Source organism: Pectinophora gossypiella, chromosome 9 (genome assembly GCF_024362695.1).
Source record: "Pectinophora gossypiella chromosome 9, ilPecGoss1.1, whole genome shotgun sequence".
Classification (NCBI taxonomy): Eukaryota; Metazoa; Arthropoda; class Insecta; order Lepidoptera; family Gelechiidae; genus Pectinophora; species Pectinophora gossypiella.
The window spans coordinates 127,157-148,742 of NC_065412.1; the positions used below are offsets into that span (position 1 = coordinate 127,157).

Sequence of the window (21,586 nt, forward strand, 5' to 3'; positions counted from 1 at the left end):
CAACTTCAAGGCAAAATCTTTGTATTATACAGCCATATAAACTTATGATGAAAATTTACTCTGTAACTTACGACCTTATATTTAATTTATTATTTCTTATTTTGTTTTAAATAGTTTATTTTAGTAAATTCGTAAAAAAATACCGGGCTTGCACTCACAGGACAGGCGGTCATCAGCAGCTGACATTTTTGTATTGTTTGATTTTGACTTTGACATTTATGTTTGACATTTTGCGGTTTTAATGTTTGTCGCCAGTAAAATGTTGTAATTTTCACGTTTTAATTATTATTTGTACCTAATCATATGAGTACTCATTTAGTGAGATTTCAGTGTAAATTCCCCAGTAGTGTGTAAGACAGTTTATAGAATTGTCGAAGTAAAATTTTGGGGAACCGCAATGCAAATCGAAGAAAAACGTCTGCGGAATGCAGATTTGGCTGCTTTAGAGCCTGCAGCCAGGGTGAAGCAGCTTGCCAACTATGGAGCAATGGTGGAAGTTGACCCCAACGTACCACCACGAAGGTAAGTCCAAATATTTAACTTGGCAGTCTAAATTTTGTGTCCTTGCATCAGATTGGTGACTCATGATTTTTTATTTAGTTGTTTTTTTCTAATTAGAACTTCCATAATAAATTCAAGAACATAATAATTAATATGTTGTTGTTATATAATATAACAGACACACCTAGGCAATAAATAGTAAAATATATGCCTTGTAAAATGACTGTTATCATTCTTTTTCTTATCTTGATAACAAAAAAACAACAAATAAAAACTTTTGTTAATATCCTTTATGAAATCTATTTTTGTTTTGCACCTATGATTGAACTTGAATCAAATAATATTTAATTTAACTACAAATATTAATACCATACTATAATTTGTTATTCCTTTTACAGATATTTCCGATCAGGGTTAGAGATGGTCCGTATGGCAAATGTGTATTTGGCAGAGGGCAGTCTCGAAAATGCATACATTCTCTATATGAAGTTTATGACTCTTTTCGTTGAGAAGATCCGGAAACATCCAGAATATGGGAATGTTCCAGCGCAGGTGAAAGCGGTGAACCAGGCGAAACTGAAGGAGGTTATGCCCAAAGCTGAGAAACTAAAACAGAAGTTATTAGAACAGTACGCTAAAGAACATCAAACTTACAAAGAGAATGCTGTAAGTTCTATAAATAAAATTGTTCCAGAAACACAAACCGTCGCTGAAGAGATCAAAAATTACCAAAAGAAACATCTAGATCGACTAGCCGATCATCCGAATCCCCTCGCATCAGAGCTTATAGACCTCGCAAATGTGGTGAAACGACTGAAGAGAAGCCATGTCGTATAAAGTGGGAGGCTGTGACACTGGTTGTGGCTCCTGACACGTCATCTATCCACTCAACGAAACTGCTTATAGTCTAGAGGATTGTAGTTTAAACCAAGAAAAAAAAAAGAAACACAAATTCTTAGCCAAATTCTTTATTACCATAAAGTTGTTGTTTTCTCTTTCAGGAGAAGCGTCATTTGGAAGAAGAAGAGAGGCGGAAACAAGAGAGGGAAGATGCTAAGCTGGCACAGAGGTTGCAGGCTGATGAGAATAAGAGAGATGGCACAACACCACATTTGTTACGAACGGTATGTACAATGATAACTAGAACGGTACTATGTGTTGTAACTATGTACTCATAATTCTAACGTTAACTTTTGGCTATTTAGCCAGTTATTTTTTGTCTCTGATATGCAATCACTTTGTGATCCCTAGTTTGGTTAGGACATTACAGGCGAGATCACATGAGTGTCCGAAAGTAAGATCATCTGTGCTTCGGAAGGTACCTTACGCCGTTGGTCCCGGTTACTACTTACTAATGTAATGTAATGTGAGTAATCGTCACATAAGCCATGTCAGGGGCCTTTGGTGGCTCAATAAAAATTCTGACACCAGGGTTGAAGAGGTTGGTAATTTACTTCATGAATAAGTACGAAGTATGTGGCGTTGTAACCCTCCAGCTCAGCATAAAATTCTGAAGACCCAGGGACAACAGAGTGCTGATTATCAGCTGAACTTTAAAATAAAATACAATATATAATAACAAAAAAATAATCAATTTTCAATGTAAACACAGACGTGTGCCACTGTTGCCCCCCAGGAGGAGTGGGCCGTGTCCCCGCCGGCGCCGGCCGTGGACGGCGTGCTGTACCCGGACGACTTCGCGGCGGAGCCCCCGCGCGCCCCGCCCGCCGCCTACCAGCCCGCGCCGCCGCTCATCCCGCCCACCATCCCGCCGCGCCCGCACCAGTACGTCAACATTACCTCATCATCATCAGCCCATTAACGTCCCCACTGCTGGGGCACGGGCCTTCCCTATGGATGGATAGGGAGATCGGGCCTTAAACCATCACGCGGGCCCAGTGCGGATTGATGGTTATTAACGACTGCTAATGCAGCCGGGACCAACGGCTTAACGTGCCTTCCGAAGCACGGGGAGCTCGTGATGAAAACTTTTTTTTTGTGGTCACCCATCCAATGACCGGCCTTTGCGAAAGTTGCTTTACTTCAACAATCGCAGACCGAGCGCGCTAACAGCTGTGCCACCGAGCTCTTCAACATTACCTATCTTCTTCTTTTCGTGTCGACAGAAAATCTTAAAAGTAAATGGTATCGACCCAAAATTCCGAAACGAATACAGCATCACCTATAACAGCGTGTTAGTGACATCGTAACGAATATTGAGGGGGATGATTCATACAATGATTCTGAGTTAATATCAAGTGGAATCCGTCGCAAAATTCATGACATTTTTTGTAGGTACCTCAGAATAATAAACGAATCATCCTCCTCAGTATTCGTTACGATGTCACCTACACCTCCTACAAGTACGTACGTAACTTTGTGGTTTCAATTTCTAACTGGATTAAAATTAGTAAATAGTAAGAAATAGAGATTTTCTTGAAGAAAATCGCATAAGAGTGTGACTGCCGCTTCGTCTCGGCAGCAAACCCAGACTCGATAGGCTGTTGATATTACGTGACGAGTTAGTAAACAAGCCACGTGCCCGCAGCGAGCCGGCGGGCGGCGTGGACGGCGTGGGCGGCGGGCTGTGGGAGCGGCGCCTGCGGCCCGTCCTGGTGCCGGCGGCGCTGCTGCCGCGCTTCCTGCTGCTGGCGCGGGGACACACGGCGCGGAACCTCGAGCTGTGCGGCATCCTGGCTGGCGTGCTGGTGGGTACACAGCTTTACATACACATTGTTCTTTGTCTCCCAAGCGCTGTCCCGTGAGAACGCTTCTTTGTGAACGCTCATATAGATCGCCGTATGTTTGAATTTTCCGCGCGCCGCTGTAAACAAAGCATTAGCTATTTATCTAGATCATTCAAGAAATGAAAACTAAACTGTACCTGTTGTTTCTATCTGTTGTCTTTATTTCTGTATTTTATGTCCTGAACAATATAAAGTATAATTGACACCGTACAGAATACCGAGTGGGATTATTCAGCTCATATTTCTTCTTCTTGTAGGAGCTCATATTTCCGAGTTAATATCAAGTGGAATTTTCTATCACAAAAATCATCGTCCCCTAGCATTATTATCCCGTTATTCACAAGGGTCCGCTTACCTAACCAGAAGACTTGACAGGTTCGGTTTTTTTACAAAAGCGACTGCCTGTCTGGCCTTCCAACCCGAGAAGGGAAAACCAGCCCAATACAGGTTAGGTCACATATCTCTGAAATACATTTCTCGGGAATGTGGGTTTCCTCACGATGTTTTCCTTCACCGCTGAGCACGTGATAATCATTTATGATCCAAACATGAATTCGAAAACAAATTCGACAATCATTGGTTTACGCCTGTGCTGGATTCGAACCTGCGACGTCAAAGTGAGAGGAAAGCGCTCTACCTTTGCGGTTTCCCTTCGCGGGTTGGAAGGTCAGACAGGCAGTCGCTTCTGTAAAAAACTGGGCCTGTGAAATGTTTAGGTTAAGCGGACCCTGTGAAAGACGGATAATGCTAGGGAGACGATGATAATGTAGCCTAGGAAGACCCTCATCAGCCTAAGGCTACGGGACGCACTTCTGAGCGGAGAACTTCTCGAATTTAGTACCTAACGTTCTTCTTGGGTTATGTTCGAACTATGTAGAATAGCATCTAAGCTGAGCGATGGGTTTCTTGGACTTTATATATTTTAAGTTACCTTGACTGTTATGGTTTTTCTATTTTATTATTTATTTAGGTGAGAAGAAATATGTTTATTAGATAAGCGCATCTCGCCGTCAAACGTAACGGTTTGGCGGGTTAAAATTGTAAGAAATAAAATTGTACTTACCAATTTAACAATAATTAAAAAAAAGCCCTAAAGCTTTTGTGATGTTTCAGGAGCGAGACCAACTGAAGATAACCCACGTGATAGTGCCCAAGCAGACGGGCACCGCGGACTCGTGCAGCACCAACAACGAGGAGGATATCTTCCACTACCAGGACCAGCACAACCTCATCACGCTCGGCTGGATACACGTATGTACATACACACCAATATTCGAACGCGTTATGTAACAGTAATAACTATTATTTATTGTAACTGTTACTTTAATGAACCACCGAGGTCTGAGGCCGTTAAGAACCGTGGTGATAGATGATCAGCCGATCGCCTATGTAATTCTCCACAATACTATATAGGCACTTTCCTATATCAGCGCTTATCGCTATCGACCCAAATTCTTCGCCCTGAGCCGAGGTTCGCGCCCAACAGGGCACCCTCAGGCCTGTTGCCTTAAAAGTTGTACCGGGTGAGAGCCTTCAGCGCTCCCCATTTGTCCGGCCAAGTAGTTGATGCGATCTGCGGCAAATCTACAATAAGTCACGTCAAAAAAATAAAAATAGGCACAGGCTCTGTGGTCGGGGTCGATTCCCGACGGGGAGATTGTCCAAATCCCTTTGTGAAACTGTCCTTTGTTTGGTCAAGGACATTGCAGGCTTGAACCACCTGATCAGTGGCAGCCCTAACAAAATATTTAGGTGGTGCGAGACCTCACAGTGGCACCCCTCAGGCCCTCAAAATACATTTTTTTTTTCGATTAGTTTACTGTCGATAAATTACCTATTTAAATCTTTTAAAAATTTTGTTTACAGCCACCCGGTATGAGTATTATGTGGCCGCAATCTAACCCGGTGAAGTTAGTTTGCGGCCAGGGTGAACCAGTCTTGGTTGATTCCAAAAATTTAGTATCGATCGCCATCGACTCGCAAAGAGCCTGAAAAACTCATCTGAAATTCATCTCCAGCTCCTCCGTGCTTCGGAAGGCACGTTAAGCCGTTGGTCCCGGCTGAATTAGCAGTCGTTAATAATCATCAATCCGCACTGGGCCCGCGTGATGGTTTAGGGCTGATGGATGATGACTCTGACCTCTGTCTACCCCAATATGATTGTGTTTGTAACATGGCTGCTACCCACAGACGCACCCGACGCAGACGGCGTTCCTGTCGTCGGTGGACCTCCACACGCAGTGTTCCTATCAGCTCATGATGCCTGAAGCCATCGCCATAGTGTGCGCGCCCAAGTTCAATGAGTAAGTTCCAAATGTCTTCTAACTAGATGGCCCATTTTTTCATTTTTTAAAGAACGTCTAGGGCCCTGTGCCGAGGTTTTTCTTCCAGCTTCTTTTCCCCGGCTATACAGGTTGTGAGAAGCTACAGTAGTTTTAGGCGGATGAGACGTTCAGTATGTAAAAATTGACGATTCAAAGTGTAACTATGTTACCTACTGAATGAAGATATTTTTGAATATAAATTTTAATCAAGAAAAACTTAATAATTAAGTCCGACATTTTGTCACATTTTTCTATGACGTCACAGTGTGCTTTTTCATACAAATTCCATAGTGTATTGACGTTTAGTAAAAAGTAACTGATTTGACTAGTTGGAAATTAGCCTATTCAAATTCAAATTCAAATTATTTATTTCAGATTAATATCCATAATTATAAGTATAAGTACATCAGATTAGATTAGATAAATTAAAATTAAATTATATATAAAATCAAATAAAATTAATATTATTAATAAAAATGAAATTACACGAAATAAAATAAAATAAAATACATTGGTGCCCATTCGGGCGCACACAAACCCAACCCAAATTCAGTTCGACAGCTCCCAAATGAGTGCCGTCCTGCACTTACAATAAGTGCAAGAAAGGGATAGAGCCAATTTTAGTCCTGTCAAACCAAACCAAAATTAGTTCGGTGGTTGCCCGAACTGTCACCAATGATAACATTTTCATTGCAAGAAAGGTGATGAGCTGGCATGCAGTCTTATCCATCTCTCCAGCATCGGCGAGTCCCACCTCTCAGACAATGCGCTCAGGATACCGTTAGTGTTGCTACGAAACCGCTCTAGCAGTGAGGCGCTCCGCTTCCGGATGATCGCATAGTACTTATTTCGAGTTTTCTACACAAGAAGTCTGAGTAATATTAAACAAAACGTTGATAAAGTTTTACAACAGCTTCAATGCGCGGTAAGAGTTAAATCTGCCAAAGTGCAAAAGCCAGTGCTGTGACGCTCATTAGCATAGTGATGTATTAGTCGAGATTCGACCGATCGGTTCTATTCTATCTAACACTGAAATTGCCCAGTAAACTTCGTATCATCCTTTTCCACATTTTCTCACCGTAAACCTTCAAGAACCTTGAGCCTTGTTCTTTTTTTTAAACCTTCCTACGACAAACATTTCCAGACTTTCCCGAGTTTTAGCGAGAGTAACGAAAATCAATTCATTTTTATATCAACATCATTATCCCGTTTTTCACGGGGTCCGCTTACCTTATAATACGCTTATCTGTAACATTTTGCTTAAAAAAAATGTGTCTAGCAAATAGCAAAAGGTGCAAATCAGATTCGCGAAAAATTTCAGATGCCTCAGTTAGCGACATCAGCGACGCATGACTTACTTCATTAAAGACTATGTCGTAAAGTTATAGTTTCATTTCTGTTTTCTTCTTTGAGGTTTTTGTATTGTTACTGTGGCGTGTTCTAATGAATGATAAATACTTTCTTTCTTTCTTTTTCTTTCAAAATGACTCGTATATAATTTTACCTATTGACCTCATCGCAAATTTACTTGATCGCAAAATGACTACACAGCGGTTTGCCTAGTTTAATGCGCACATTGTGATTCCAGGACAGGGTACTTCGCGCTGACGCCGGACCACGGCATGCAGTTCATCGCCAACTGCCGGCAGACCGGCTTCCACCCACATCCCACCGACCCGCCGCTCTTCTATGTAACTACTTTATTTATTATTTATTAACCACTATACCACACTTCCCCCTGAGGAGCTCGGTGGCGCAGCGGTAAACGCGCTCGGTCTGCGATTGTTGAAGTTAAGCAACTTTCGCAAAGGCCGGTCATAGGATGGGTGACCACAAAAAAAAAGTTTTCACTACGAGCTCCTCCGTGCTTCGGAAGGCACGTTAAGCCGTTGGTCCCGGCTGCATTAGCAGTCGTTAACAACCATCAATCCGCACTGGGCCCGCGTGATGGTTTAAGGCCCGTTCTCCCTACTCGTATCCATCCATAGGGAAGGCCCGTGCCCCTGCAGTGGAGACATTAATGGGCTGATGATGATGATACCACACTTCCCCCCACCCCCTCCACCCTTTTCTTACTTTACCTGATAGATGGCAGCAGTAACTGTTAGTACCATCAGCTAGCGACCGCGTGCCGACTCGCAATTTTTCGATCGCGGTTCGTATCCGCCGCGTGTGGACGCGCTCTTTATCTCACTCTAGCAAAATGACGGTTTTGAGTGACAAAATGGGATAGAAACATAAGGAAGTGCTATGCTGGGAGGTGCGGCCAAATTTAGGTAGTTCAACCCTTAATCAATGTTATTAGCGAGCGAAATCAAAGATGACCAACTCAGTATTAACGTACAATAAAGAGTAAAAGATCACAAAATTATAATAATGTAATAAACCTTACTGTATACCCCCGTTGCTATGCGCCGTATAATCAACAATATCTAGGCAACGGGGGTTGCCAGATCTGACGCCAACAGCTGTAATAGGGTATGTTATGATGTACTCCATTTTTGCCCACTGCGAATTGCCCGATTAAACTAATTACACTTTTATTTCTCAATTCCCAGAACGTGAATCACATACGGATAGAAGAGTCGGCGCCAATAGAAATGGTAGATCTGCGAAGGTGAGCGAGCTTCCATTCTGTCTCGAATGTTCTAGAATGATCTATAAGTATGATGCAAGTCGAATGAGGTTTATAAGAACGCATTTATTCACACAAGGACATAGAAAACGCGTTATTTTCCAAAATGTTAGTGTTTTTTGTCTAATTTTAAATCGTTAATCTAAACTGGTTTGCTGAAGGATAAATACTTTAATCCAGTGTAGATTATGCTACGGATAGCTTTATTCTTGGCCAGGCAAATAGGGAAGGTTTCTATTAAAGTGGAGACGAGAGGAGATGTGAGGAATCAAGAGACAAAAGAACGTTAGAGAATACCCTGTCACTCTCTCTTGAATAGCCCTGTCACTCTCTCTTGTGATTAGTCGATCCCTGCAGGTTTCCGCTTATCTCCTCTCCGCTTTGGTGGAAATCCACTTTTTAAAATTTTGGCCAATATTCAGCTGTAGGAAAGAGATTACGATACATGTTAATTATAAAATAACCACCCAGTTTGTAGCTTCAGTAAATAACAAGTATTAGGTTGTATTTTGGAGCAGCTTTGGAGTTAATTTTGGTCCCACATAATATCAAATAAAGTTTTTTTTTTCATGACTTAAGAAAAGTTTTTTGATGGGAAATTTGACTTTGCTTTTATCATCAAACAGCATATGGCTATTGGTATTTTTCTTTCTGTTACAGTGGGGCTAAAGCATAACCTGCACCCATTATTTATCAGTTTATAACTAGTTACAAATTGCATTCGATGTCAAAAATTTCGTTTTCGATAATCGTATTAATTACTTTTATTGTCCTAAATATTGCTGTCGAGAAATATGGTTATGTAGATAGAAAAAGCTAAAATGCTTATGTTTTTAATTCAATGAGAACTGTTACTGAGGTTCTGCGCACGCTCTATACCTTAGCAAACGTTTTGGCATTAACCGATCTAATTATAATACTTCAGTCGGTTTTTACGACTTGCCCGGAATATTAAGCAGCTGAACGGGCGCGTTATTTCTGTCTCTGCTCCGCAGGGAAAGGGTAGGGTTCCACCAAAGCGGAGAAGAGAGGAGACGCGTACAGACAGACATATTCGCTTATCTCCGCTCCGCTTTCGTAAATATCAACCCTAAGCATAATAATATCGGTTAAGGTCAAAACAACCAGAGTTTCGCCTATAATACGTGCAATATGATAACATGAATAATTATACTGGTTAAAGCCTTAAAACCAGGCGTGGCTTAAGAAATACATTTGATGTTATGAACAATTCTATCACTGCGTGCAATCGGGTTGACTAGGGAATGCAATCCCGACTCGAGATCCCGCGGGATTGGAAATATCAATCCCTCGAGATCTCAAAATTTTCGGGATCTCGTCTAGTTCATAAAAAATGTAAAGTAAGGATGGCTGAAAATCAATAATGAGGTATTAAAACAAAATATTTTTGAAAGAAAACAAAAAACCTTTATTCTTCAATATAACTAACTAAATAATTAACTTTTCTTTGGAAATCAGCATAATCAAAACAAAAAGTATAACTCAAGGAGATTCGCCCAATCCCGTCAATCTCGAATGGGATCTCGTCATATTAATGCTTCGGGATTGATCCCGAAAAATTAAACGAGATCTCGCGAGATCGGGATCTCGCAAAATCGGGATTGCATTCCCTAGATTGAACCACATCTGTCAGAAACGACGAGGCGATAGCGTGCGGTCGCTCTCTCTCGCTCTAGCAAATTACGGTTCTGAGTAACAGAAAATGATAGAAGCATAGGAAAGTGCTATGAGGTGTTGACAGATATGGTTCAACCCTTACTAATAAATATCTTTTAAACTTTGCGGTATGATATGACATATCCAAAATGATATATGTGTGTATTTATAACAAACATGTGTGTGATATTAGAGGCACGGCCAGAAGACTGACGCTTATTAATGTGTAGGGTTAATATAGCCTGCTATAGGAACCTATTTTCTTGAATGAAGAGTCATATTACAATAATATTTTGCATCACATGTGAATTTGAATAAGTCTTTCCGTTTGGTATGCATAAGGAAGAGATATAATATGCATGTAATAATTAGCGTGCGTGCGTGCGTTTATGCGTGCTTGCGTGCGTGCGCTTATGCGTGCTTAAGTACGTGCGTTTGTAGCATGCACGTGCATAATGTGCGCCGCAACGGCTTTGTGCCACTCACAAAAGATGAATAATACTATAATATCGTATTTATAATGCGTATTACTCAAGAGAGCGTGTGACAAAGATATAGAATGATGGGAATCATCCTAGCATTTTTTTTTTACCTTTTATGGGTTTTCTCTTGGCCCCAGACTTGCCCGAAGGCCTTGACGAGGCCTAACATGGAGTTCGCTCACCCAGAAGGTGCCTGTTCATTCTTACCTTGAAAGCACCCGGGTTATATGCCTTCGGAAATACAAAAGACGGCAAAGAATTCCACTCCCTAGCAGTGCGCATAATGAAGGACGATGCGAAGCGCTTTGTGCGAATACATAGTTGGGATATCCAAATAGTGATGGAACCCGACCGTACGTCTGGAAGTCCGAAGATAAAAGGGGGATGGTGGAATGAGCTCGTGTAGATCGCGGGCACACTCCCCGAATTGCAGTCTGTAGAATACCGACATACTGGCGACTTTTCACCGATGTACTAAGGAGTGTAGCTTAGCTGTTAGTCGCCTGTCGCTGATCATCCTCTAGTAGTGTGCATTAAAAGTGGCTGCAACATCTCTTGCGGCTCTGCGCACCATGTAAGGCGTACGAGTGTGAGTTTGTGTATATAATTCACGGTATGCAACATCTCTTCTGACCACTTGCGGCTTTGCGCACCATGTAAGACGTTCGTACGTTCGTGTGAGTTTGTGTGTATAATTCACGGTATGTGATGACTTGTGCATTATTCATGAAAAAAGGTGCCTACAGTAGGTTGATAAAGATCAAATAAATACTTTTATTTATTAAGGTGTGTTGGCGATGCTCGCTTTAAACGCTATAGTCATAGTACTCAGAAGCGCATTTCAAACGTATTCCAAAGTCATTGTACTAATTAAGAATAGTGAGTTGTATTTCCTGTGTTATTAAGTCGTCTTACACATTCTTGTTGTCGTCAATTCGTTGATCAAAGTATTCGATTGTTTTAATATAAGAATTAGAAAGAGCAACTTTAAATGATAAGAAACTGTCGTGGAAACAGAAAAAACAAAAAATAATTTCTTCTATGATTCAAAATTGAATTTTGTTGTCATTGGCTTTTTAAAGAAAAATATTTACAACAATGACGCGTTTAAAAATAGTTGTTTCTAAAATTAAACACTGGTTTGAACAAATCGGATTGTCGATCAAAGTTACTTACTAATTATAAAGAGAATTAATTATAATTAAATTATTGAAAAGTAACAATAAAAAATATTATTTGTAACGGATTAAAAATGACTATTTAAATGATTTGTATTCGTTTGAAAACGGTCGAGAAATAAATAGAATCGAATCTATTTTATTTTAAAAACGAATATCTATATTATATTTTCTATATAAATTATTTATTCACGTCGTTATTCGAAAAAAGATTTCAACATGCCCGCATATGTAAGACAGTGTAGACATCAGCCACGGAGGCTGGTTAAAAATATAAATGTATTCATGTTTTTTTTGTAACCAGAAATATATTTTTAAGTCTACGAGTAAAGCTTCCTTAGATGTTTTCATAAAATAAGTGACTAAATTATTTATTTGTTAGTGTTTATGTTTTTTTACTTACACACAGAGCCGGGGGTGGGCCAAGCGGGCGGCATGGGATTTTGTTTGCGGTAATTATTGTTTCCGAATACATCCCTAGAGACGGTACCGATAAATATCGGAGCGTCTGAAGGACGTAATATACGATCCTGACGACCTGATTACTCTAGCCATAGAGGCGGCCAGTTAGCTCGCGACGCCAACTGAGCATCCTCAGGCCTATTATCTTAAATCTTAGTACCGCGTAAGAGTCACGTCAAACATCATCTCCCTAGCTAGCATTATCCTGTTTTTGACAGGGTCCGCTTACCTAACCTGAATATTTGACAGGTCCGGTTTTTTACAGAAACGACTGCCTGTCTGACCTTCCAACCGGTGAAGAGAAAACCAGCCCAATACAGGTTAGGTCCCATACCGCCGAAAATGCATTTCTCGGGAATGTGGGTTTCCTCGCGATGTTTTCCTTCACCGCTGAGTACGTGATAATCATTTATGATCCAAACATGAATTCGAAAACTTTGACGATCATTGGTTTAGGCCCGTGCTGGATTCGAACCTGCGGCCTCAAAGTGAGAGGCAACCTTTCTACCAACTAGGCTACCACGGCTCCAATGACAATAAGTCGCGGCAAAGATTTTTTTTGCGGTTGCATACAAAACCCCGCGCCAGGCCTTGGACCGCTTCCTAGCTCTGTGCACCAAGAATTCGACGCCTTATAGTGATAGGAAAACCACGTAAGCGCCTGTTTTTCTTCAACAAATACTCGATTTCTTTCAATTAATTTCAATTTGTCACTATATTTGACACTAATCATCCGAGGGGGGAGCCTGGAGTTCTGTACTACAAGCTAACGCTGCTCACAGATCCCAGTGTCTCTCACCAACAACTGTATCTTAATCTTGTTTTATTGTTAATTACCAACTATCGTGTTGATGAGAGAGTAATAAACATTTTTTTTCCCATTTTTTAACTGGATTGAAAATAGCGTGTCTATTGCGAGGTTTTGTTAAAGAAAATAATATCCAAATGTGATCTTTCAGAACGTCGCTTACGCTGTTTTTACTACAAGGCGACGGAATATTGTATTAAAACTATAATATGAAATGAAGGTTATGAGTTGTTAAATTGACTAAAAGTCTTAAGTTTATTTTTGTTGACTCAACAGCACAAGCTTTGCTTTACACAGATTATCGTGTGATTGTATATTTGTGCCATTGTTTACTTGAGTGTATATCAATGTTTGTGGGGTTTTATTAAGTTATCAGACGCAATAGAGTATTTGACTGTGTAAAAGATTTATTATAAAATGCTAATTGTGCAAGATAGCACAACTTTTTATAGAATTTTACCTCTTTGATATTGTTTTTAGTCCTTTATTGTATTTTTATTTTTGATAATGACTTCGTCTTTTGTCTTCTCGTGCAAACAGCAATATAGAAGACAAAAGAATTTTTTTTGTTTTGGTTTTTCCCCGAAGAGCAAGGCAAAGGGAACTATGCCCATACAGCCATGTCTTATGTATTTTTTCTTGATGATGATGAAATGATGAAAGGGGATGACAATGAATGATGAAACCTAAGCCCTCACTCTTGGAGCAGATTCGTACTCCGAACCCCCAACGAATTAACTCAAAACTTTCGAGTTATGAAGCGGCTTGTTGGCACGAAGTGAAAATAGATAGGTAAACTTTGTTTTCTTGAATATTCCAATATAATAACACTGTCGCGAATGTGTTCCGACTAACTTAATGCGATCATTAACCACAAAGAACCACTTCATAATAATATTAATTGTTTAGGTTATACAATGAAAAAAGTAACCGTCCCGTTCTCGCCAAGAGAGAAAAAGAACAAAATCATCATCAAAAATACAAAGACAATAAAGGAATAAAAAACTATCAAAGAGGTAAAATTCTATAAAAAGTTGTGCTATTTTGCACACTCATCTAAAAATAGAAGCCAGTCTAAGATGATCAAAAATCAATTTGATTTTACTTTTAGACTTATTTTCGAGTTTTATTTATGAATGAAGTACCAACGAGTACGACGGTTGACCGCTTTTATTGATGACGTTACAATACAGTATTTCCATACAAACTCCAAAGAATACTTTCGTTTTGACGTTTCGTAAAAAGTATCTTATTTCCCTCGGTTGTCAAGTAACCTATTGCAACTAATATTAGCGGTTGATCGATGGGGAGGCGAAGACAATTTCTCCCGTCAGATGGCGTCAAGTCCTTGGTACCAGAACGTACATAGGAATATGACCAAATGTACTTATGCACCAAAACCAAATTGCACCAAATTGTAATAATGTTTCCTATCCACTGGTTGCCTGGAAGAAATTGCTGCTTAGCAATAAGGCCGCCAGATTGTACTGTATCTATCATCATCTGTGTTAATTTGTTTTGTATGTTGTGTGCAATAAAGTATATTTGATTTGATTTGATTTATGCGACCAGTTGCGTATGATAACTTAATTTATTTGTAAGGGTGACTGTCTACAGTAAAATATATTTGAATTTGTCTGTTAAAATGAAATGATTAACCGCCTTACTAATACAAAATAGACAAGCGGTGAACGTGTGTGTGGGTGTGCGTGGGTGCGTGTGCGGGTGCGTGTATTTGACAGCCAAGTGGAATTGAATCCTATTATCAAAAATAATTTGATTGAACTTTACATGGCAGTCAAATATTTTAACACACACGTTCATTGATTATTTATTTTTTATTGTTAACGCGGATGTAATTTAAAAGGTTATTTTTGTTATCTGTTTATTAATTGACTTTTTACTTTATGACAGAAGTACCGTTTAGTGCAAATGAGATTGTCGAGTAAATTTTACACGTCAGTTTGTGTAAAACTTAATCAAATATAATAATAAACCAGGGTTTTTTAGGGGTAGGTTTTTTTATTTATAGTCTATGTTTCCGAAACATAACAACGTTGCAGTTACAAGGCTGCTGTGAATAAGCATTTGCTAGGTGAGGGTGTTCTATCTTAGACCACATCATCACATGCCATCAGGTGAGATAGCACCCTAAGCGCGGGACTCTTTCTCGCCTCGACATGCGACTCTCACACAGTACTGCACAGAAAAAGACAGACGATCTCTGTCGCGGAAAGAGTCCCGTGCTTACGGTGCTAAACCCGCAGGTGAGATTGTGGTCTGACGCAAATTTAAAAAAAAAAAACGGCTTTGGATAGGGAAAGACTTATAATAACACTGTGTAAGGGCAGACACACCCACACACACACACACACACACACACACACACACACACACACACACACACACAGAAGTGTAGTTGTTAGTGGAAGCTGCTGTCATGGCAGCTCCCGATCCCAAGACAATTCGCATCGTAGGGCTAAAACACACACACACACACACCTATAGCTATAATTTTAAAGAGTCTTATTTCTATAACAATGCCTTGCCATGTACTATGAAATGAAAATAGGGAGGAAGAGAGCCTGGTGATCCGTAACACAGGCATTCCGTCTAGTATGGACACCAGTCTCTCTCACAATATAAACATGTACACTGTGAGTAGTACTAAGTTAAGTTTTTACTGTAATTGTGAGTGAGAAATAAACTTATTTTATTTATTTATTATTATTAAAGGTTTTTAATTAGAATACATGCGTATTATCGTAAGAGCTCATAAGTGCCTTTTTGATAAATCACATTTGCATAAAAAATGTGCTCTTAATTTTTACCCGGATTGAAATTAATTGAATGAATAAAAGTTACGGTGAAATAAATCACATCTGAACGTGATTTTTCAAAAGTGCACCACTTTTGAGCTCTTACGACGATATGCATCTAATTAAAAACCTCTCCCTTTCCAAAGTCGTTTTTTTTTTATAAATTTGCGTCAGACCACAATCTCACCTGCGGGTTTAGCACCGTAAGCACGCGACTCTTTCCGCGACAGAGATCGTCTGTCTCTTTCTGTGCAGTACTGCGTGAGAGTCGCATGTCGAGGCGAGAAAGAATCCCGCGCTTACGGTGCTAAGCCCGCTGATGGTAAGTCATGATGCGGCCGAAGACAGAACACCTTCACCTAGCAAATGCTTATTCACTGTAGCCTTAAACTGCAAGATGAAATGTTTTTTTTTTGTACCAGCAACAGTTACACAGATTTTAATGTGAATGCGATCGCATCGCCCCCATCACGGGTACCTATTTACATACAAATGTATTTTACCTTGCTTATGAAAATGTATCAACAATAGTCACCCTTATTGCTTAGGATATAAGAGCAGAGTCTTATGTATGTGTGATTCATTACTAATATGGACCAATGTGAATAAAACTATTCAAATTATTATCCGCTTTTATTTACCTTACACAATAAATTGGGTAGTTACATTAAAATTTGATATGTGAAATTTTATATTAACTACTTACTTAAATAATTTACTTAATTAAAGATAAGGTGACATTTTCGGATAAATATTGAATCGGAACTGGAATGAGGGATTTTACAGGCTACATACCAAAAAAATAACATGGCGCTCTTCAGTGTTGCCTTCGTTTAGGCTTCTAATTTCACGAATAACAGACATATGCGTCTTTTATCTTTGTTTTTGGGTATAAATGATGACCCTTGTTATTACACCCGGGCACAACACATCTTCCACCCTTTATTATTCTGGTCAAAATAAAGAGAAGCAACATGGTAGCAACATAATTCTATACATATCCTTTTCTTCCATAGTATATGTAGTAGTTTAAGTAGTGATATTTATTTATTATAACAATTATAATTATGTGTATTATTATTATGTAGTTTATGTAGTCGAAAGTGTATTTATTTTTATATGCACAAGTATTCCCCTGCTGCACTATCCCGCTTAATATTTTTTATTACTTAATATTCAATATCTCCTATACTTAAAGGTTGCCTGGAAGAAATTGCTACTTAGCAATAAGGCCGCCTATTGTACTAATTCTATTTCTCTTTTGTTTTGTATTTTGTTTTTTCCTGTTTGTGCAATAAAGTATTTGTTATGTTATGTTATATGTGATCCAAATATCAAGCAACAATTAGTTTTATATATGCCTCTACCATTACATTACGTATATTTTTGGATAATTATGTACCCCAATGAGAAAATAGGTAATTATCACGTTAAATATGCATAGCGCCATCTATATTTTTTTTTTGGAGAACGTAGCCTGGACAGTCTCTCATGTTGTAGGTATATTTAACATTTAAAAATGGCAACATTCCCATCAACTAATCGAGAGATTCATAGCAACATTGCTGTCAAACGATTTTTCAAAAACAGAAGGTGCGTTCTTTTTTCATATTTTTTTTTTAGTTTTTTTTGGCCTGGTTACATAGACCTTAAGGCCATCATATTTATTTTGTTTATGTATGGAATAAGAAAAAAACAATAGAGATTTTTGCCGGTTATAAATAAATGCCACCCAATATCTTCGCTAAAGATAAAGATGGAAATGATAACATGTATGTACACGATAAATTAGACACTTGCATTATAATTAAGGATAATCATATGATTAACGATATAATAGAAGCATTTTTACAGACTACTGATTGATAAGGCACTCGGTGCTATTGATAATTATAGCTACTTATGCTTAATTAACAATAATATAATATAATTTCATAGAACATTTTCTATGAAACTTTTGTAAACAAAAAGTTTTTAGGTTCTGAGTATTCTATTCTATATCTATTTTTAAAGGCACATCAATGCAAGTCTTGTTAAAATTCGAGAATAGATGTTTTTTATCGGTGAAATGAATTGTCTCCACCAACCCGCAGTGGAGCAGCGTGGTGGAGTATGCTCCATACCCCCTCCGGTAGATTGAGGAGAGCCCTATGCCCAGCAGTGGGACGTATAGAGGCTGTTTATGTATGAGATAGAATTGTAGACAGACAATGCGAACCAACATAAACCACTTGCAGCTTCCCCTTTTGGGAGATATACTATTCGACTATAGGCCTTGAATTCGGTGGCATATTTACCCATACTTGATGATAGTCCATAATATAGAGCTGATATTACCTTTCACCGTCTTTCTTGATTTTTTTAAATATTTCTTTTTTATCTGTCTTGTAGATAGACTATCTATCAGATAGTTTTACTGCTCATCATCATCACTAATTTAAGAGCCACTCGTCAGTGCAGCATTCTCCATGCTACTTCTTAGGGCAAAATAGAGCAATGTTTTCCCTCTTGCCTTCCGCTCCGCAGTATTCTGTCTGACGCAAGTGGGATGGCGCCCAAAGTAGTCAATTTCAAAGCCGTACTAGGACTCCTGTCCTCCGCCTCTGCATAGTAATGACAGTTACTGCTACTAGTTACTGCTTCTGTTAGTTTTACTGCTACCAGACACATATTATAATAAAATTATTACTGTTTTGAAAACGTGAAAGGTAATATCAACTCTATATGGATTATCTTCTAGTTTATATTAGGTATATGACTCGATATAAAATGAGAATGATTGTGTATCTAACATCTGAAATAGTCTCACCGGTAAAAAGACATTTCATTGTCGCTAAATATTCAGTTTGAGTAGTTCAGAATGACCAAGTGGGTTAAAAAGGCTACATTGAATCAATTCACATGAAAAAGCAATATTGCTATTTGTCATTTGTTGACTTCGCGCCTTTAATTTTATATGCGCAAATGTGAAATTGCAATATTGCTTTGATGTGGCGTTTTTAGACCACCAGCCCTCGCGGCACAGCAACCGCGCCGGCGCTGCTCGAAATATATCAAGGGCTTTGACCAATAGCCATACGACGTCTATCTACGTAGATAGCATTCGCTGCGTCTATTGGTCAAAACCCTCGGCGTAATTAGCGCCGCGCGGCATGGTTGCCGTGCAGACCCTGCTGAAGGTAGTCAATGTATTTTTTCATAAGCCACCTTTCAAGGCACAGTATTGCTATATTAGTGAATGCTTTAATTCCTTAAATAATTAATCCTTTCACCTAATTTTAAGCTTTCTAAATTCCTACGAAACAAACCACCATTTTGGATACTGTAATATACTTAGCTAAGTAAATATAAATAGCATAATAAAAAAACATTTAACGAGTAATAGATAACTAGGGGGTAATATGTATTATTTAAATTATTTGCTTATAAATCTCTACATCTCTATCTACATGCTACATTTGATTAAATAAGTTTTATATAAATGTTTGTCACTGTTATAGGTATTACCATAGGTATGCTCAATCCTATAACAAGCCGCCATTGCTAGCCCTTTGATGACGTAAGTGTTACCATTAAATTGGTATCTCTAACATTCCAAAAAAAGGAAAAGAAAGAAGATTAAGGTTCATCATATCCAGCTTACGACATCGTATCAACAGTGGCTGCAAGTTGTCTTTGATTACTTGTGGCTCTGCCCACCCCATTAGGGATTACGGGCGTGAGTTTATGTATGTATGTATGTATGTCTAACATTCCAAGGACGTAAGTTTTATTATTGAAAATTGAGTGAATTACTAACTAATGTATTTAATTACTTCTCAAATATATAAAAATCATTAAAACTGAAAATAAATCTTTTACTAAAAGTTCCAAATTTACTAGCAAAGTAAATTAAAAACATTGGTCGTGGGTAATTTATTTTTCACGACATGGCAACGCAGGGTGGGATGACGTCAGCTGGGCTAACCTTGAAATGTTAGCTGTCACGTTTGAGCATACCTGTTTTTTTATACCGTGGGTAATTTATAATTTAAAATTGGAGGTAGACTAGACACTTACTAGACTGATTGCTTTTTATTAATCTAATTCGTAACAATCAAGATATTAGCATTCATTCGCAAATCAAATCTTATGTATAAGATTAAGGACCTGTTTCCTTTTTTGACGTATTTTATTGTAGATTTGACGCAAATGATATTATATACTTGGCCAGAATCGTACCTGCTAGATAAATTTCTTATTTGCACCAATAGCAACTAACGGGCTATCCTCCTTGGTCTAGTGGTTAGAATGTTCGACCCACAACCTAGGAGGTCCAGGTTTGATTACCGGGGAGGACATTGCTGGATTGCCTGATGTATTTTTAAAATAACTGTCTTATTCACGATAAATGCTTCTCTTCTTTGTCGTTACGAATTACTTATAGAACACGTTCAGCTGCTTGTCTTACCGGGCATGTCGTAAAATCCGACAGTGAGATTGGGTACTTACATTTACAATTGATATGTTATAGGCTGATCCCTTGTCACCATAAGGTTTGCCATATCCGTCTTAGGACTTCTTATCAACAGGACTTCTTATCAACAGCGGCTGCAAATTGTCTTTAGTTATTTGTGGCTCTGCCCACTCCATTAGAGATTACGGGCGTGAATTTATCTATGTATATATGAATCCTAAAGGGTAAACCATATTTGTCAGCACCACATCGCACTTTCCTATACTGCTATCGTCTTTTGTTACTCATATCCATATTCATTTATTTCGTAATAGTTATATTACATGTCATATGGAAAATATAATAAAACAATAATGGTACTTACTTAAGTACTAAGTGGTAAATTTTAAAGTAAAAAATTCTTCAAAGCTATAGAAAGTGTGTTCGAGTAGCCAGCATTTAAGCCTACTTTTAAAGCATTTCAATGATGGCGCGTCAACGATTGATTTAGGCAATCTGTTATACACGGTTGGCCCAGTCACATGAGTCAGTTTGCTGGACTTGGCGAACTCAGAACTTACATTTACCGTCGAATCGTCCTGTAGGCAGTATCGTCGAGGTGATAGCGCCCTGGCAGATATGGTTTGACCCTTAAGCCTCGTATCCACTTGGCAACATTAGGCGCGCAACATGTTACGCGGAACTTTTGTTTAACAACGTTGTCTATCTACGCATCTACTACACGTCTGACGTCACCAACATGTCGCCAGAAGAACTAGTGTTGTTGCGGATCATGTCTCCACTCGACAACAATTGAAGCTCAACTAACGGTTCTCTCTAAAAAAAACAAGCCACGCAACTTGTTGCGCTTCAGCTGGCAACGTCGCGCGCTGTTGTGCAACGTTGCCGTACATGTTGAGCATTACGTGTTGCGCGCTATTTGTTGCCAGTTGGATTCGAGGCTTTAATCTTAAAGTAATTTAAGCAAATACGCTAAAAACTACAACTCCAACGACCAAACTCCAAGATACTACAGAGATGTGGCCATGATTGGCTGGTTTGTTCATCTTCATTGGCTCGATGTGCACGGTTTTGTTGGTCATCCAGTAGTACACGTCCAGTAGACCTTGACTCTGCAGTTCTGGGCCCACGATCTTCCGTATACGGTCGTTGTATGCGTTTATCCATTTCATCTGCGGGAGATAAATGGAATATAGAAGGTGGATATTATTTATATAGATTAGGTAATAGTCGGTAGTCGGTGGTAGTGGTGGTATTTAGATAAAAGAGAAGGTGCAGGTCGTGTCGTATCGGGAGGTGAAGGTTTTGGCGGGAAGAAGAGAGGAATGGCGATTACTCCACCGACAAGAACGCAGCTCTTAAATAGAGAGAGGAGGTAATAGTTACTACGAAGAAGTAAGTAAGTCATTGTGGTTCACCGGCTTATTTCTCATAAGGGGAGCACCACGCGTCGGTTCGAACCCTATGAAATTCTGATTACTAAATAAACACAGATAT

At 39.0% G+C, this 21,586-nt stretch overlaps 2 protein-coding genes across 5 annotated transcripts in view; one reads left to right on the plus strand and one right to left on the minus strand.

Annotated features, from left to right (window-relative positions):
- Positions 1-233: 233 nt before the first annotated feature.
- Positions 234-16,256, plus strand: LOC126369340 (STAM-binding protein-like A). Its single transcript, XM_050013690.1, has 10 exons — positions 234-522; positions 900-1,167; positions 1,503-1,625; positions 2,138-2,286; positions 3,050-3,209; positions 4,362-4,499; positions 5,439-5,551; positions 7,161-7,263; positions 8,131-8,189; positions 8,868-16,256. The coding sequence occupies exons 1-10, from the start codon at positions 398-400 to the stop codon at positions 8,881-8,883; spliced, it is 1,254 nt and encodes a 417-aa protein (XP_049869647.1). The 5' UTR covers positions 234-397; the 3' UTR covers positions 8,884-16,256.
- The window catches only part of LOC126369335 (xaa-Pro aminopeptidase 1), a 94,027-nt gene continuing 88,690 nt past the window's right edge, over positions 16,250-21,586 (minus strand). For all 4 annotated transcript variants that reach the window (XM_050013670.1, XM_050013671.1, XM_050013674.1 and 1 more), the window contains exon 13: positions 16,250-21,261. In XM_050013670.1, coding sequence (XP_049869627.1) covers positions 21,049-21,261 — 213 coding nt within the window. In that variant the 3' untranslated portion in view covers positions 16,250-21,048. The remainder of the gene's footprint in view (positions 21,262-21,586) is intronic.